At 38.0% G+C, this 16464-nt stretch overlaps 1 protein-coding gene across 2 annotated transcripts in view; it reads right to left on the bottom strand.

The window, feature by feature from the left end:
• srgap3 (SLIT-ROBO Rho GTPase activating protein 3) overlaps window positions 1-16464 on the bottom strand; it is a 72172-nt gene that overhangs the window by 38889 nt on the left and 16819 nt on the right. For both annotated transcript variants that reach the window (XM_028446823.1, XM_028446824.1), the window contains exons 3-4: window positions 8101-8263; window positions 3104-3166 (exon numbers count right to left, since the gene is read on the bottom strand). In XM_028446823.1, coding sequence (XP_028302624.1) covers window positions 3104-3166; window positions 8101-8263 — 226 coding nt within the window. The remainder of the gene's footprint in view (window positions 1-3103; window positions 3167-8100; window positions 8264-16464) is intronic.

Genomic DNA, 16464 nt, shown 5'->3' with positions numbered 1-16464 from the left:
AATTTTCAATCTCAGCACGACGGAAGGAGCAAAACTCACAGAGGAACTAGCAAAAATTCATTTTCCAGTAGTGCACATGTTCATAATCGATCTCAGTAAGATGTAAACTCAGATCGAGACGCTGGGTTGTTCTTTCGACGCAATACCACAACCACAGAGAGGAAACATTTTAACAGCACCTTAACACCTACAATAAACAGCACTAACCATAATCACACACGCACACACACACGCGACAACAAAAAATATGAAAATGAGTCAAAAAACACAAAACTAAATATTCACACAAAAAATACACAAAATTGCAACAGAAATGCAAAAAATGACACCAAAAATGAAACAAAAATACACAAAATGGCTCCAGAATTCCACTAAAATGACAACAACAAACAATAATTATACAAAAAAAATGCACAAAAAAACCACAGAAAGATACAAAAATACACACAATGACTCCAGAAAACCTACCTTACAGAAAAATACACCAAACGACAAAAATATGTGAAAAAAAAACAACAAACACATTTATCATGCGCATGTCCCGTAGAATTAAACCAGGGAAATCACACACGCTATTTAACTTTGCACCCACAATAAACCCCTTTATAACACTACAGAGTACAGAGTATGTACACCTCTTTGTACATCCAACCTTCAAACACATACTCATTTGGCCATAATTGACAACTCTACTTAAGCTCCTCCCACTATATGAATACATACTTCCGACAGGCACTGCATTAGTATCAATAAACCATGTTATTTTTACGTGTTTTATTCTCAAAATGAAAAACTGTTTTAAAAACATTTATCAGTAATATATTTCCATCATGTGAATAGAACAATAAACAGGAGCCTTAGTGGCGCCACCGTCTGAGACAGAATTTCATGATCAGTGTTTTGAGATAAGCTGTGTGAGACTGACGAGCAGACATCAGACATACGGTGTTGGATCAGAGAGATGAGATGAGATGAGGCTTTATTGATCCCTGTGGGGATATTAGGTCACTATAGCAGGAAATTAACACGAGCAGAAGCCAAACAAAAACAAACTCATTCCGTGGAGCCATGCCACTGTAACAGACGTTAGAGTGCGGGACTGTTTTGAGGCTTGGCACATATTTTATTTAAGGTTTGAATATATTAAAAAAGACACAGATGTCTAACTTTTACAAATACTCATTTTCATCATTTTAATCACAGTACGCACATTAGGACGTGAGACCTCCCAGAGGAAAGTGTTGCCAGTTTACAAAGCGCACGAGAGGTGGTTGTGCACCCTGAACAGGTCATTAGTGAACAAACATTCCTTGCATCAATTTAGAGATAACACTTGTTTCTACATACAGTAATTGTTTCTGGATCGAGAAAAGAAACAAGAGTTATGTAACAAGAGTTATATGACTAATGACTCAGAAAGCCTTAGACATCACAATTAGAGTGCACATCTTCTGCTTAGAAAATTGTTATTAGTTAGTTCCAATGGTACAGCATGTTTTTATTACATATTTTAACTTCAGATGGATACAGAATATTACTGTACAATGTCTAAGCTAGGATATTTAAAAAAAAAAAAAGAGAATTACTGCAATTGTTTGTTTGGAAAATATACGAAACAACTTATATCCAAAAAAACTATGCAATAAAAATAGGTACTCAGCCAAGTGGAGCATGATAATGAAAAGAGTGAGTATATGTATAGCCCTACTGTCTATTGCAGTGGTTCCCAAATGGTGTGTCGTGGGATTTGGTGACAACTATATATATATATATATATATATATAGTTAATAAATATTTCATGAGTAATATAGCTGTCTTTGTCACATTTTATTTGGCATTAGTAAATAATTATGCACATTTACAGATATTGTACATGATTTGAGTGATAACAAGTGTTATAAAGGCTATTTTGCACAATAGGTGTGCCTTCAGATTTTTACTTGTCCTTTGGTGTACCTAAGACACAAAAAGTTTGGAAACACTGCTCTATTGCAATGTATTCTATAGTGACCTGAGAACACTTCATATTAACTGTACTTAATATATGCAGTTAATCACAGTGAGTAAATCCATAGATGGAACCATTAAAGCTGCAGTCTGCAACTCTCATAAAAGTGACTTTTTGTCATTTTTGCTAAAGCTGTCACTATGTAAGGACAGCATTACATGAAACTAGTAGTTTGTGTGGAAAAAACAGGCTCATTGAGTCCCCCCTGCTGCTCCTGCAGCCTTTGGCAGATTGTTTTTTACAGTGTATGATCTAGAGGAGTAGAAGATGGAATTGGTGACTTTTCTGCTTGAAAGGTAATTACTGTTGCTTGATTTACATTATGTTTGATTTGTAATTGTTACACTAGAACTCTGTAGTGCATGTGTTGTTCATGTGCACGCAGTAGCCTCCATGCGGGCTGCTGTAAGTGACACTGTGTTGTTGCTGCTTTTGCTGACGTGTGTGCACATTGAGAGAGAGAAGCGCTGCAGTAATATGCTTTTAACAGAGCATGTTATATTACTGTGATGCTGCTGTCAGGCTAACGTTAGCTTGTTAGCTCCTCTGAGGGAGGGACTTTGGAAAGTTTGGAGGCAGGGCAAGAGAGAAGCAGGGAGGGAGGGGAAGAGAGGGATCATTTATTACATTACGGACTGCACCTTTAAGTCAAGTCCTTAGTGCTATCACTGACAGCTGTTTTCTTCAGCCTCCCTACCTTACTGCATTACACTTATTTTCATTTTTGCACAATTTACGATTGAAAATGATTGCAGTCATGTGATAAAACAGAAACAGAACAGAAACTGTTTCAGTCACTTTGTGAACTTGGAGGGACGGATTTTAATATACACAATAATTAATGTTTTCTCTCATTTATACTTTCTCTTGCTGAGCCAAAATGGATGCTGTAAAAGGCCGGATTTGACATCCAGGCTTTGAGTTTGACACATATGAAATACCCCCCCAAAAAATTCATATGAAACACCATAATTTGTAAATGTAAGGAAGAAGCATGCAAGAAAGATGACCAAAATATTAAGTTAAAAGTGAGCAAGAGTAAAGAAAAAATCCAATGACAGATAAATCTGTGGGTAACACAGTCCATTACTTACAGTGTATAGTTCATTTGTCACTTTCACCAGCTCCTCGTGCATCTGGATCCCGATGTCCTTGCTCTGAAAAAAACAACAACACAAAATGCCACAAAAAAACGTAATTATTAAACTGTCAGCGGTAACATAAAACGTAAAGCCTGGTCTCTATTCTTTACTAGTAATGGAACTGTAGGGAAATTAAAACTGTGAGGATTTAAAACAGAACTTTGCATTTATAGACTGTTGGCCCTCATCACAGGTGAATTCTAGCATTTTAACCTCTGAAGGATTCGTTTCTCGGGAAAGTCTGCTTCGTTTGGGCCTGAGATTAAATGTGGGACGATATATCGTGAGACAAAATATTGCAATTTGAAAACGTTAAAAGATGTGTCATCAAGGGTGTGATTGGTATCACGAGAGGAGGAGGATTCAGGTAAATGAAACACCAGACGGTTATTATTTGAGTTTTTTCCTATTTTCCATTTCTATTGAGTTGAAAAGGTCAAAATAAGTGTGCAGGTATGCCGAGAGTTGAAATCAAATAAAAACATAGGTATTTTTACAATTGTAATCTTCTTTTGTTTTGTTTTTTACAAAAATATTGTTATTACGAGTGAATAAATGCATATATTGCATCATGAACTTAGTGTATCGTCCCACCCCATTATTTATAGCCTTCCTGTTCATAATTCCAAAATACAGATGTCTTGACAATACAAATCACGAATGACACTTTCTTGTTTTGACAAACTGACTGTAATTTATTGAGTTGCACTTAAAATGCCATTGAGCAGCTTAACAGAAGCAGCTTATGGAACAGTGGTTAATCATTTTCACAGTAACACATGCACTTTGGCTTTTTCAACCCAGAGTAATGTGGGCCAAGCCTTAAATAACACCTGACACACCTGGACGGATGGCCAGCAATAAACTACTTATGACACAACAACCTCTAAAGACTGTGAGATGATAACTCTGAAAATATTATCAGTGTGCTTTCTCAAACAAACCAAGGGCTGAATACAAGATTTAAAGTCACTCTATTAACGGGAGTTAATAGTTACATAAGTAATAAGATAATAGTTCAGTGTACCCTCCCGTTCCGCCCCATCCATTGTAATTTAACTGCCAGCAGAGCATTAAAGAGAAAAGTGGGATATTCAGTTTTATATGGGAGTGCAAGGAGATTTTGCAATATTAAAATGTCACAAGATGTCAGGGGGTCTACGGTGTGTCGTGAATGGAAGGTAGTGGGGACGAGAACGGTGAACTAAGTTTTTTCAACAGATTCCGCTATGAAGGTCGGTCGACCTCTAGTTGGGAGTCGATATGGACTTTTTTCATATGTATATATATATACAGTATATATATATATAATTTGACATCATCACCATCACCAGCCCTCCCTAAGGAAGGGTAAGAAACACTTTATTATAGTGAGGATATAAAAGAAGAGGGCAGTGTTACACCTAGGGGGGAGGGAACATGGAGGAGAAACTCAAGGTAGGAAATAGAAAGGGTGGAAGAGTTGATTATTTTAAAGTGAGATGTGATGTTGTAGTTGTGCATATGGTGACAAGTGTGAAGCTTATAATGGTGGTGGCTGTAAACAGAGGGAAGGAGTGAGTGGTTATACATAAAACAGGTATTTAGTTTAAACCGACAACTTGCACATTGTATATTGTTGTCGTGCTTTACTGCTACTTACCCGTCCTGTACTTTTTGTTTTACTTGGTTGTGTACGGGTATATTTAAAGTTCAATAAATGTTAAGAGTTCTATTGGTGTATTTAATTTAATTTGTAATATATACATTTATATCATATGAGCGTTTCAATTGTCTTTCATAATCAATGTGCTTTAAAAAAAAAAAAGTATATCGGTCTCAAATATCGGCTTCCAAAATCGAATTTAGATCCTGGCTGATTTTTTTTTTTTTTTTTTTTTTTAAATCCTTTGAAAATCTCATATCAGTCGACCTCTACTCTCTACCTTCCGAAGGGCTACCAGTTTGATATACACTTCTTAAATACTACATTTTCACGCTTTCACTTTAATTAAAGGGTAAGATAATAAGGAAAACTAGCAGCAACTTAAAAAGTTAAGAAATGTTTCAACGTGCAACACGTTTTTTTCCTTAATTGCTGCAATTGTTTCATTTTCATTACATTTCATAGAAAATGTTTATGTCCGTATTAACTAGCCATTAACTAACAACTTTTTAACTCATCGTAAAACATAGAAAATGTATAAAGTTTTACAATTTTGTATTATTTCAGAAAAAATCCACTTTGTATTTGTTTAAAACAAATCTTATCACAATCTGCAGCTTCTTTAACAAAATCGTATTTGCAACATCTAAAGAAATTTGTCTCAATGTCTCAGTGAAAATAAACATTTAAAGATGGTAGATTTAATACAAAAGCATGTACTTTATTGAAGCTATAACTACATCTGAGTTTGAAGCTTGATGAGTAAATCAGATTTTAGACAAAGCTCATTGGTTAATAGGACTGTTGTTAGAAGAGGCCTGAGGGCACCTCTTATGGTCCATGTGGGCTACCTGGGGGCCACGGGCACCATGTTGGTGACTTCATGGACTTTCGCACAAAAGAAAAGTCAGAATTTGGTTATTGTTGTTCTTATCATTATTCATTTTAAATCTTGTGAAGCTCAGAGGTTAAAGGCAAACAAATTAACATTTTATGAATATGATGAATAAATAAATAAATTAATGGGTTTTTTTGTTTTGTTTTTATTTTCCTTTTCAAAATATTGTATCGTATCCATCTCATTAAAGGATTATTGCGTATAATTGAGTGAACACGATGTATCGGCTCAACTCTGATACATTTTAAATTTATCATTGAATTACCATTCTTTAAGCAGAAAAACCATGTAGCATAGATGAGCTCTGTAAGCTATCAGCTGCTCCATACGGCACTGTGCCACAACCTAAACACACTTTATTATTTAAACTTGAGATAAAATATTTATTGGCTAGTTGTGCTTGACTGTTTACTTAATAATTTTAGTTGAATGTTTTAACTTTCCCTCGCACTCCAAGGAATCATTTCCAATAAACTATTTATTGCTTTTAAATGTGTGTGTTAGTGAGAGGCAGAAATCCATTCAGCCGTCATATTTGATTGAAAAAGGATGTATTGTTTTTCTATTCTCAGACAGCACAGGTCCAGACACTCAGGCATCCACACACGTTCAGAGAAAGTCTAAAAGCTTAGTAGGCAGAGCTGAGATTACCTACAGGAAGGCCTGTAAGGTGAAAACAGGGCTCAGATGTTTGGATAAGACCTCAGCCCTCTCTGCTATGTGCTGACACTGAGCCAGATGTTGTTCTACAGGTGGGGGTTTACACATGCTCGGGTTATGGATGTAACATGTTGTTTCACAGCTCTGGACGTCAAACCAACATCAAACACTAAATATTTAATCACTGCTAATACCCAGCCTAAACCAAAGCCAGAGGGAAGAGGATTTGCTTTGAAAATGAGTTTTTACATAAAACACGTAAAACAGAGATTATCGTCAGGTGTGGTGTACATTTTAGGACATCCTCAGGTCTCAGAGTGAGGTATCAGGTATCAGAAAAACCACTGTGGATCCAAAAGGACTCATGTCTCAGCAAAACCTCCGTCAAGAAATACATAGTTAAATGAAATGCTGATATATATTAACCTTTAAAAATAAATAAATAAAATAACAGCTTTCAACTTACTCTCGTATCTGGAGCAGCACATATTCGTCATGTGTTAAGATATAAGTTAAGATACATCAACGTTTCATTTAACTATGTATTTATTAATTAAAGAATAGGTGGATATACTGTATCTTAAAAAAAGAAAAGGACAGAAAGGCTTTTCAACTTACTTCGTTGTGTGTACTTTCGGTTCCTTCAAAACAAAACGCCATGTCGTGTTTTAAGGCCTGAGGCCTTTGAGTCTGATGCCTTTTATTTTGAAGCCAGAGGCCATGCCATTTGACGCCGCTTAGTTTGACATGTGAGGCTATGAGGTTGTAATGGCACGTTCACACCAAACGCGTCCAAAGCGTCAACAGCATCAGGTTTACATAAACAGTACATGGTGGACGCGCTTCTAGGAGCGTCGAGAGGTCCCGCTGCACGTCCTGCGCGGCGCATTTTGAAGCTTTCACAGGTCGGATGCTGCGCGTTTCGAGATTTCAAGCTTTTGACGTGCGTTCGGCGCCTCCAACGCGGCCGACGCTGGAGTTGGGATTGTTTCATTTTTGGGGCATATCGCAGCGCGTCGACCAATCAGGAGCGTTCCCCAACCGTGACGTATTCAGAATAATGAAAAAAAAACACTAATCGGAGATGCGTAGGAGATGCGAGCGCCGATGCGGGTCAGCAGGTCGTCAAACTGGACACGGGAGAGACAGAGGTAGCGCTGAAAGTGACTCTCGTCCAAGCGCAGCTCTGAATAATCCAGAAACGGTGCCAAGGCGCAAATAAAGCCAAGCCACTCCCTCGATAATGTAGAGCCGATGAACGGGAGTCGGAGGAAGCGTGTTCAGCAAGAAACAAACTTTATTCTCCATTCAACCACACTTCTCTATAGCCCTCTGACATCACAGTGAATCATGAACGTAACTGATCGCCACAATATCATCCACTGTACATATGAACACCACTGTCAACGCGCTCAACACGCTCTCTTCCCAACTTGTTTGGACGTGTGTCCAGAGCATCTGCGATGCTGGTGACAAGCGTACTGATTCCATGAGAACAAGTGTCCAACTAGGGGCGTGAGGCACGATTTTGCCCGAAACAGGTTTGGTGTGAACGTACCATTAGATGTGACAGAGGTTTTGCTGAGTCATGAGTCCGTTTGGTCTGACAAATGACAGCAGTTTTCCTGATACCTCAATCTGAGACCTGAGGATGTCGTAAAAAGTACACCATAGTCAGATCTTTTGGTGAAATTCTGATATCAAAAGTAATTAAAAAACAACCATTTCACGTAAGATCTAACTGACCTTCTTGAACAGGCGAAGGACATCCTCACTGATCTGCGCCAGGCGGAGAATAACGTTGTTGGTGTAGATGTCACTGAGAGTAGCATGGTCCCGACTCTCGCGCCTCGTCTGGTTCAACACCAGATACCAGCAGTTCACAGAAGATAGAAGGTGCTGATCTTTCCTAGGAAGAAAATAAAGGAACTATAAGGGACACATCATGCCTACTCTGCACAAAGAGAAGCAGGCAAGCTGGCTTTGAACTCAAAGTGCTAACCATTGCACAACTCAGCTGCCCTGTGCTGTAGAAACCAATTACAATTCCAACTATTTAGGTATATATAACGTTATAGACATGTTTTTCTAGCTCTGGGGAAAATGAAGCCACTTTGCAGCAAAGGAGCAGCGAGTTAATCAACAGCTAACAGAAAGTACCGTAACCAGAATCTACCTGAGTCAACTAACATCAGGGACTCCGTAGTATGTTACAGTAATGAGCCACACAAGAGGTTACTTTTATGAGAGGTAAAACCTTTTATAAGAGGTGAAAAACGTCTTCAAACAAAACTTAAAGTCCAGTTGCTTCAACTTATACTTTATTGAAATTGAAAGAGCAAACATGGCACATGTTTCCAAAATCTGAAAACCAAAATATCAATACATACATTAAGTAAGTTGACTATGAAATCAAAATAAAGGATACAAAAAAACCTGGTTAATTAAATATCAATCAAATGTGGTTTTATATACAGAAATAACAAATTAATCTGGAAGATTTCAAAGATTGTGCATCATTTCTGTGCTTTAATAGTTTTGATCAACTTTAGCAGGTTGCAAATGCAATACATTTTGAATGTGGTTAAAAATAATTTAATGTTGAGGATTGATTTCAAACTTAAATTCCTGCGGATGAAAAACTTTACCGAGCATAGAATTACAATACTGGACAACGCCTCATTTTTATCCTGCAATATGAGTTCCAAAGTTATCATATTTGTGATATGACGAGACGGAAATAAAGAAGTATTTTCTCTAATACATTTATGAAAACCAAACCAAAATTATTGTATTTTAATGAATGAGATGAATATATGGTCTGTTTTGCAGAAGTAGCAGATGTTGTCATTGTTCTTAAAAAGTACAGTATGCTGATCGCCACATTGTTAACTTTTAGGAAGTCGATACAAGCATGCTTCCGTTAGCCTCAATGTATGAAAAGTATGTTACCTTGTATGTAATATAGGTTAGCAGGTAACAGTGCCAGGCTTTGGAGGTTAGCACACAATTCACTACTTTAGTTTTTGACTTAATATTTGTTAGTTTACAATGTGCACCTGCTGAGGACGTTGAGGCAAACATTTCACACTAATTCACACTACGACATCACTATCATCCATCATCTGAAACCCACTAAGTTAAAGTCAGAAAGGCGTGAACTGGTTGAACACTGTACATAATGCTGGTAGCTACAATATATTAATTGTTGCTGAATTGCCAGTTTAAACCACCTCAAGTGCTTTTGGAAACAAGTCACAAACGCTCAAATACAAAGTAAGAAGACATTAGTACTATGTGTTCATAATTAATGTAAAGCTGAATCATTTCGAAGCATGAATCAATCGTCTAGCCAGAGGAAATAAAAAAGAAGGAGAGAGCAGAAGAAAAAGGAGAGCTCCTGAGCAGCAGGGGGGATTGGGTTTCACACTAAGGCAGAAGAAAGCCCGAAACTGCACAAACATCAAAGTCATCCTCTACAGAGAGCTTCTATAATGTTAATCACATCTAATGAAGCTGATATAGAGCTACTGCAGAGTGCTTTCACAGGCAGGAGTACCTGAGTACAGACACCAACAATCAATCAGTCACAAAAGACCAAATCTTCAAATGTTTTATATGTTTATAGAAAAATGTATTCATTCATATTATGCTATAACTAAATCTACAGTCTCCTGAAATGCAATATATGAAAGGAAAAGCATTTTTCCTATGTGGAATCATCCAAAAAGCTCTGTTTAAAGCAGTGGTTCCAAACCTTTTTTGGGTCGTGACCCCATTTTTATTAGAGGTGTCCAGATCCGATATTGATGTCGGATATCGTTCCGATATCAGCCAGAAAACGGATATCAGGTTTTATCGGACTGCATCTGAAATCTCCGATAATTTTTTGTTGTTTTTGTTCCCACCATATACTGACAGTAAAAAATAACTAAAGTGAACTTGAATTGTTGACTAATGTTCTCTGTTTGAGTAACATCACTGGATCAAGCCTTTTCTAACATTCCACCCCACAAAATAAGTCAGAAAACTATGGATGATTTGTGTTGATATCGTATCAATATCGGTATAGGTCAACACCCAAGGCTGCAATAATTGTATCGGAAGTGAAAAAGTTGTATCAGGACATCCCTAATTTATATATCATAAATTTCTGGCAACCCCAGAGACATTTTTTCCTCTCAAATTAGTTTTTGATCATGTTTGTTATATTGCGTTACAAATACAGAGTAGCCAGGATAAGTGCACATGTTTAGTTATATTTCAGAAAGTGAAAGTAAAGATTACTTTTGTTTGAGATTGTGTGTGGTAAAGAACAATTAAATGATAATAATCGTTTTTTTATTAATTACTAGACATTCCAGGTGACCCCAAGGTTGAAAAACATGAGTTGCTTTCTGTGGCTTAACTGTGTTTCTCAAACAGAACCCCTGGGGGCACTCAGCAGGGGGTACTCGGATACATGTATAACGTATGACTATTCTCTTTCCATATCCACCCGATACATTTTCACTCAGTCACAAAAATGGCATCAATAGGGTGAATAATGATGTGGCATGACTGTATGTAAAAACATATTAAAAGCCAACATATTAAACTCTCAAAAACATCATATCAATGTATTAATGAATTACCGGTACTTAAACGACTAGTAACTGCTGCTCTACAAACAGAAGGGACTTCAGAGGAGCCTATCAACATGTAAACATGTGACTAAAACAAATGAGTACACACGTTTATGCGTTGCTTTCATCTCTGAGTTGGTATCATATGACTAACCCATGTCTGTGTATAAGGCCTCTGGTTTTCCGTGTTTCTAAAATGGAAATGGCAATATTTCATTTAATTTCATTTATTTTCATTTATTTATTAGGCACACATAAAAAAACAAACATTTAAGGTGCAAGAAGGGAGCGAAGCCCAATGGGCTTGTACAAAAGCTCCTCCCCTTTCAATAAACACAAACAATAAAGGCTAATAGACACTTAGGAGATCATGAAGGAAAAAATGCACAATAAATCTTTGATGAAAGTGAAAACAAATATATAAACAGACTTCACAAACATTAATATCAAAAGACAAATGAAAATATTGAACAAATTATTAATTGAAGATCAAAAAGAAAAAAAAGGAAACACAAGAAGTAAATTGGTATTCATGAATGAATAAGATGTTTTTTTAACTGCCTTTTAAAGATAATGAATGAATATACCTTTGCATGCATGTTATGGCAAAAAAAAAAAAAAAATGCATTTGCATGCTTTTCTCCCGTATAAACAGGTGGTTGAATATGTAGCAAAGAGGCCGAAATCAAACATTACTCTCATTGTTTTGACTGCTTGTGTATTAATAGTTCATCCTGTGGCTGTAATGCACTTTGGCCTGAGAAAATATTACCCTCTTTGGTGGAGGTAAAAAAATCTAACTAAAAACAAAACCACAACTAAAAGGACTGACCCGCTGGGGCTTAATACCGCAACCATAAAATTGAAGAAACAGAAACTAACCCATTGTGAAACAGAAACAACTCAATATATCAGTGGAAAATAACCATACACTCAACACAGATAAAAAAAAAAAAAGAAAAAAGAAAAAGAAGAGACTTAAGAAAACAATAGGAGTGTAGAATAATCCGTTGAGAAAAATACACAAAAGCCACAAGATCATTTCTCCCTCGGCTCTGCCCTCTTTAACAGGAAACCGGAGCAGAAGGTCGATAATTATGCCTCTGTAGTGCCATCGCTCTGGGACTCAGTTAACACACACAGGCAATCGTAGCTCCTTACATGGCATTGACACGCCCTTTTTACTGAGCTTTGCTGCAGAGGTTTATCCATCAGCAGCAACAGACAGACAACGCCATTCTGCACCTACTTCCCTTTTGCTGATTCCCTTTTGCGTATTAGGAAGACGTTGCACAATCAATCCCAAAAGCATTACAACGCTTGGCACACGTGCTCAGTATTTATACACATAACATCATTAACTCGTAGACTGAGGCAAACCATGAGCCCTGAGAGTCTCTGGGGAAAATGAGGAGGGGAGAGAAGTGCAGCACTCTGGCAGCCTTTTACTATGTATGCGTGTTGGCAAAGGCTTTTACCATTGGTGCTTTGCATCCACGCTCCATCAGTTGGAGAAAAGAGAGGTGAGATGAAGCAGTTGATTTTAACATTTGCACTCTTAAAGGTCCCATGTCATGCTATTTTTCACCCATCTCCATTTGTTCTAAGAACCTCAAAAACATAGTATTTGAGGTTTATTTTCTCAAACTCGCCTGTTTTCCAGAGTTTTAGCCTCTAAAAAGTCACTTTCTGAGCAACTCTACACAAACAGGCTAATTTGCGGCCGACTTATGCATATTCATGAGTGGGTGTGTCTATGGACGGGACACTGACTTCCTCCTCCCCGCACGGTGACATAGGGCCAGAGGATGGCCCGTCCTCCTCCCACCCACTCCGTAGCCGAGCTCATGCTGCTTTATAAACACGAGACAGAGCGTGGGGGCGGGGCGTTCACCGATACATACAAAGACTGTAGAAAATACATACATAGCACTGTGCGAAGGACGTTGAAACGCTCACCTTCGTGGGCGTGTCTGTTTACATGTCAATCATGGCAGGGAGCTTCCTGGAGGCGCGGCTTCTCCAGCTCAGTGCAGCGACAAATTTGTCATTAAAGTGGAAATGCGTCATCAAATTGGAGCGAGGTGTTTGGTCTCGCCCTGCAGTAAGAAAGGAGCAAATCACCCTCTAACTAACGATTGAGGGAATCAATGATAAAAACACTTTGGGCATGTGTTTGAAGCCCTAATAGCACTTTTATGATGTTTAAAGCACAGAAAAGTTAATTTAGCGTGACATGGGTCCTTTAAGGGAAATCAGGGACGAAGAGGTCAGGTCAGTTTGTTTGAACAGATGCTATTCTTTACAACAGTACATTTTATTGATGGCTTTGTTACTATTGTAAATAATTCATTTTAATGCTAGTAATTAGGGGAAAAACTAAGTAACGGATGTAATAAAACCATACAGAAAGTACATTTGTGATTTAGAAAAAAAAGTTCCTGATTGAGGAACATTAAATAATATTTTACAACTGATGCTATCAATTGCTTACCATGAACTAATCAACATTTGAGTATATTATTGCTCTTGCTTTGGTCGTGGTGACATCAAATACCATCATCTAAGCATCCTGTGCCCCCCGGTGTGTCTGAGGCAGGAGTCCCAAAAGGAAGCGAGTATTTATCAAACCCGGATTTGGCTCTGAATGTCTTTAATCCTCTCAGTGGTGCCTGCCGGCTGCTTATCAATGCCACATCCGAGGAAAAGGAGAGAAAGCCGGAGAGTTTCAAAAGAGAAGGGGCACGTGGGCAGACGCTGCTGCTGCTGCATTTGGTCTTTTGTCCTATTTTTTCTACATGGTTACAAAACGCGCATAGCTGATTAAAATTACGGCACGTTTAAGATTGCATTCTTTTTTCTTAGAAATATTGTTTTTGATAACAAATGGGAAAAGCAACAGCAAAACTGAAACTACTTTTACAAAGATCTGACAGTATAGAGCGATAAATCCATCCAAATACACAAACAGACGCACACACACACACTCACTATCTTCTCTCTTTCAGGATATTGATTTCGTAGAGTTTGTTATCTGATGTGGCTATAAAATTGTGACAGACAAGGCCTCCTGCTGTAATGGGGGATATTATAAAGCGTATTCCTGATTCAAACAAAAATTAATGTACCATAAAATCTAATCAGTTGTTGTCCCAGCTTCAAAGAAAATTAAGGTTGCTCTGTTCTGTGGCTGCCTTCAGTGTATCCTTTGACAGTGGTAAATGAGGTAAAGTGGAAGAACAGATTGATTCTTGGTTGTGGTGTAGCCAGAGCTGCAGTGTCTGTAAATCACAGCAGCATTCAGCTTGCTAATAAATGAGTGCAGGGAGGGTTCAGCCAAGCGGCCAGCGCCTGGAAGCCAAGGTGTGCAAATCCTAGTCAGAAAGATTCAGTTGTGTTGACGCTCTATAAAGACACAGAAATTAGGGCTGGGCAAAAAAATTTAGTGAATCGATTTATCAAATTTGTAGATAAAAACGATTTTTATTTTGCAAATTCAAGTTTTTAAAAAAAAAAAAAAAAAAAAAAGACAGTTGACAGCTGATGCAGTGGCCAAGCGGTTAATGTATTTAAATAAATCTACAATCTGTATAATGTGACGAAGCAATAGAACAATGAACGTGTATGTGAACTGTCTCATTAAAATAAAGATTTTGTAAAATACATTAACCGCTTGGCCACTGCATCAGCTGCCAGCTCTCGATTCTCATCTCCACATAGCGTTAACCTAAATATAAACAAGGAGAGTCACTCTCCACGACTATTTTTGTTCATAAATGACTCTAACAACCTTTTTCAAACAATCTGTGGAGGCAAATTTCAGCATCCTGCCTTTACAGTGAAGAAAAATGACTTTGTTTCAGTCATATCACCGGCTGCTGCGCTGAAAAAACACAGCGCTCTGTCTCCAAATTCCCGCTTCTGATTGGCCAATCCCACAAATGGGGGAGCGGGGAGAGGAGGGGCCATTTCTACGAGCACGAATCAGTTTTGCTACAGACGTTCTCGCAAAATGTGTCGCAAAACTCAAGCAGCGCCGATTCACACGAGTAAAGTAGTTTGTGTTTCTGTAGCAGCAGATTGGAGAAGTTGTAACCGGAGAGTTGTGGTTGTAAACGATCATTTACGCAAGTAATTAAAAAACATGTGAATAAATGTTGGATTACAAGTTTGGAGCTGTAGTTTTATGTGTAAATATCAGACTATGAATTTTTTCCCATCATATGTGAGATTAAATTTATTTCACGTGTGTGGATTTTTTTATACACAAGCTCAAATTCTACAAGCTCTCACATTTTGCAACATATCTACCTTCATATGACGCTTCTGCCATCAACGCGACACGAGAGTTTGACGCTTAAAACATGGAGAGGAAGACACACGAGTGTCCGGAGCGATATCCATGGATCTCTGCGCAAAGCATCCTCCTCAACGTCACCAGACTCCACACGGGCTGCCTCATGTTCAGCTTTTTCTCTCCCTCACACACACTTTACTCTGCATTTTCTCATTCAGTTGCTGTTAATATTGACTATTGTTTAATTTGAATTATTTTCTTATACTAGAAAAGTCAACTGGAGCATTTTTTTTCCATTTCCGCTGTGTTTTGTGTCAACATTCAGTGCAGCGATGATTACTGTGTGTGTGTTTGCACCTGAAACAATTTTCGGCGCAGAAAACAGTCACCGCAAACAGTTCCAGGTTTGATGAACTGCATTGCGGCCACTGCATTAATTTAATTGCATTTCCCCCTCCCATTTTTTTATCCCCCTTGTGAGATCTGCCTACTTTACGTATTCACCAGAGGGAAACGCTCTAAGTGGATTGTGGGTGCGTTGTGACCCGCAGAATACACTCAGTCCTGATTCCTTGGGGTTTGTAGCCCTTTTTAGTGCGTGGAGTGATGTTTGCACATGTTTTATTACCCCTAAACTTTTAGTGAATCCGCCCCTATGTGTTTTTGGCTTGATTTTTGTGTTTGTTAGCTACATAGTCTTGGGAAAATCTTGTTGGCTACTGTGGCCTAAGCAAATGAAAGTACTATGAGAATATGTGTCTGAGGATTAGGGCTAGATAACGGCAAGGACCTAACCATATGTTAAATAGCCCAATAAGACACAATACCCCAATACAATATTGCAATATCAGTAATGATGCAATAACGTGATGTATCACGATTGTCTACATAATTTTGTGAGCAATGAAAAGTAGTTTGAGTTGGCGGAAATATGACGGATGCTACTAAGCTAATGTTCACAGTTCATGGTGTTCTCAGAACAAACAGAGGCCAAACAAAATGTCCAAACCGCATGATCTCAATCCAGCTCATATTTATTTGTCCCTCCTAACATCTGAAAGCCAAAGTGTCTCCAAGCATCTGCTTTAAAGATTGAGACTGAGTTCATTTTTTTATTTATTTTTTTTTTAATGGGATCGCTTCCTTGTCTACTTCTCTCTCCACTTCTGGAAACAGCAACACTCGTAC

This window comes from Gouania willdenowi, chromosome 5 (genome assembly GCF_900634775.1).
Source record: "Gouania willdenowi chromosome 5, fGouWil2.1, whole genome shotgun sequence".
Lineage (NCBI taxonomy): Eukaryota > Metazoa > Chordata > Actinopteri > Blenniiformes > Gobiesocidae > Gouania > Gouania willdenowi.
This window is presented reverse-complemented; position numbering and strand designations above follow the sequence as displayed.